General features: G+C 46.0%; 1 protein-coding gene across 1 annotated transcript; it reads left to right on the top strand.

Annotated features, from left to right (window-relative positions):
* The first annotated feature begins 802 nt into the window (after positions 1 to 802).
* LOC140613317 (olfactory receptor 4S1) lies at positions 803 to 1,732 on the top strand. Its single transcript, XM_072791854.1, has one exon. The coding sequence runs from the start codon at positions 803 to 805 to the stop codon at positions 1,730 to 1,732; it is 930 nt and encodes a 309-aa protein (XP_072647955.1).
* Positions 1,733 to 2,392: the final 660 nt, after the last annotated feature.

Genomic DNA, 2,392 nt, shown 5'->3' on the forward strand with positions numbered 1-2,392 from the left:
TGAGAGAGATCAGGGTGTCTTTCATTATGTTAATGAGGTGACCTTTGGAATGCCCCTAGGTCATGTGAGGTTGGGGGATGAGTGGATGGGGAACCAACCCTGTGATTGCAGGGTTCTACCTCTGGAACTTGGGGGAGGAAAGAGGGACTAATGGTTGAATGATGGCCAATGGCCAATGATTTAAACACTCATGCCTAAGTACTGAAGGCTCCATAAAAAATCCAAAGGCTGAGGTTTAGAGAGAGTCCAGGTTGGTGAACAGGTGGAGATCTGGGGAGAGTGATGCTGTCAGAGAGCATGTAAATTCTGTGCCCTTACCACAAATCTTGCCTTATGCATCTCTTCCATCTGGCTATTCCTTAGTTGTATCTTTCTATAATAAATCTTCTTCTGAATTCTGTGAGCTGCTCTAGCAAATGAATCAAACAGAAGGAAGGGGGTCACTGGAATCTTTGATCAATAGACATTATCAGAAGCACAGTTGATGATCTGGGTTGCAACTGGCATTTGGAATACAGAACAGCGGCCAGTCTTGTGGGCTGAACCCTTAACCGGTAGGATCTGAAACTGTCTCCAGGTACATAGTGTCAGAACTGAGTTGAATTGTAGGACACCTTGTTGGTTTCTGAGAATTGCTTTAGGTGTGGGGAACTCTTCTCCCTCAATTGTAGTTTGGTGTTAGAATCATTATTAGTCCTGAATACAGTATTCTGATTTCCCCGATTTGGGAAACTTTCTAATATCATATAATTTATGTCCTTGCAGAGCTAACTACTTTGTCAGTGCTCAGGGCAGAGAAGCCATGGGAACCAAGAACAACGTGACTGAATTTGTGTTGTTCGGCCTTTTCCAGAGCAGGGAGATGCAGCTTGTGTGCTTTGTGGTCTTCTCCCTCTTCCACGTGCTCACTGTCCTGGGAAACCTTCTGGTTATCATCACCATTAATGCCAGCAAGACCCTGAATGCTCCCATGTATTTCTTCCTCAGCCACCTGTCTTTTGCGGACATGTGCTATCCATCTGCTACCACACCCAAGATGATTGCTGACACTTTCGTGGAGCGAAAGACCATCTCCTTCAATGGGTGCATGACCCAGCTCTTTTCTGCCCACTTCTTTGGTGGCACTGAGATCTTTCTCCTCACAGCTATGGCCTATGACCGCTATGTGGCCATCTGTAGGCCCCTGCACTACACGGCTATCATGGATCGGTGGAAGTGTGGTCTGCTGGCAGGGGCCTCTTGGGTGGGTGGCTTCCTGCATTCCATCCTACAGACCCTCCTCACAGTCCAGCTGCCCTTTTGTGGGCCTAATGAGATTGACAACTTCTTTTGTGATGTTCATCCCTTGCTGAAGCTGGCCTGTGCAGACACTTATGTGGTGGGGCTCATTGTGGTGGCCAACAGTGGCATGATATCTCTCGTGTCCTTTATCATCCTTATCATCTCCTACGTGGTCATCTTACTGAACCTGAGAAGCCAGTCATCTGAGGGTCGGCGCAAGGCTCTCTCTACATGTGGCTCACACATCGTCACTGTTCTTTTGGTCCTTCTGCCCCCCATGTTCATGTACATTCGTCCCTCCACCACCCTGGCTGTTGACAAACTTGTCATCCTCTTTAACATTGTCATGCCACCTTTGCTGAACCCTCTCATCTACACGTTGAGGAATAATGAGGTGAAAAATGCAATGAGGAAACTGTTTAGAGTAGAGGGGAACATGGGGGAGAAGTGACATCTAGGGAATCAAATCCAGCCTGGACCTTGGGGGACTTCCCATCTTGTAGCATCTCCAATTTAATGCTTGTAACGACAACCGTATAATCATCACCACCACCACCACCACCACCACCACCATCATCATCATCATCATCATTTCACATACTCCTTCACCCCTTCATTCATTAAATATTGAATGTCTGCAATGAGTGAGGCACTGGGGCCACAAGTGAAAGCAAGATGTAATCCCTCCCCTCAGGGGGGTCATAGTCCAGGAGGGCTCATTCAGGAAACCTCTGAGGTCTATGAATGAAGGAACATCCTGGAAGATTGAATATATCATCTATACCATGGATAATAGTACTCGATATTTCCTTTATTGTGGCTATACAGTGCTCAATGAGATTTAGTCTTTCTCTCATGATATTCAAAGTATTTTATGCATTCTACTTCATTTCCAGTTCTTAGCAGGTAGATGAATAAGTGTAGAGAGGTTACAGATTTACACAAAGTCACCAAATATATCTGAGCCAGGGGGGGAGCACAATCCAGGTACCCTAAATCAGCTTTCAAAGCTCTCTGGACCTGAGAACTCCTTCCACAATGATTGTGTGCAAATTAATAAGAGGAGACCTTTTGAAAATGTAGTCAAGAGGTCAGCAGGGCAGGTGCTCAT

The sequence above is a fragment of the Canis lupus genome, chromosome 21 (genome assembly GCF_048164855.1).
Source record: "Canis lupus baileyi chromosome 21, mCanLup2.hap1, whole genome shotgun sequence".
NCBI lineage: Eukaryota > Metazoa > Chordata > Mammalia > Carnivora > Canidae > Canis > Canis lupus.

What these genes read in the sequence shown, in the direction of transcription:
- LOC140613317 (XM_072791854.1), top strand. Translation starts at nt 803, where the DNA reads ATGGGAACCAAGAACAACGTGACTGAATTTGTGTTGTTCGGCCTTTTC.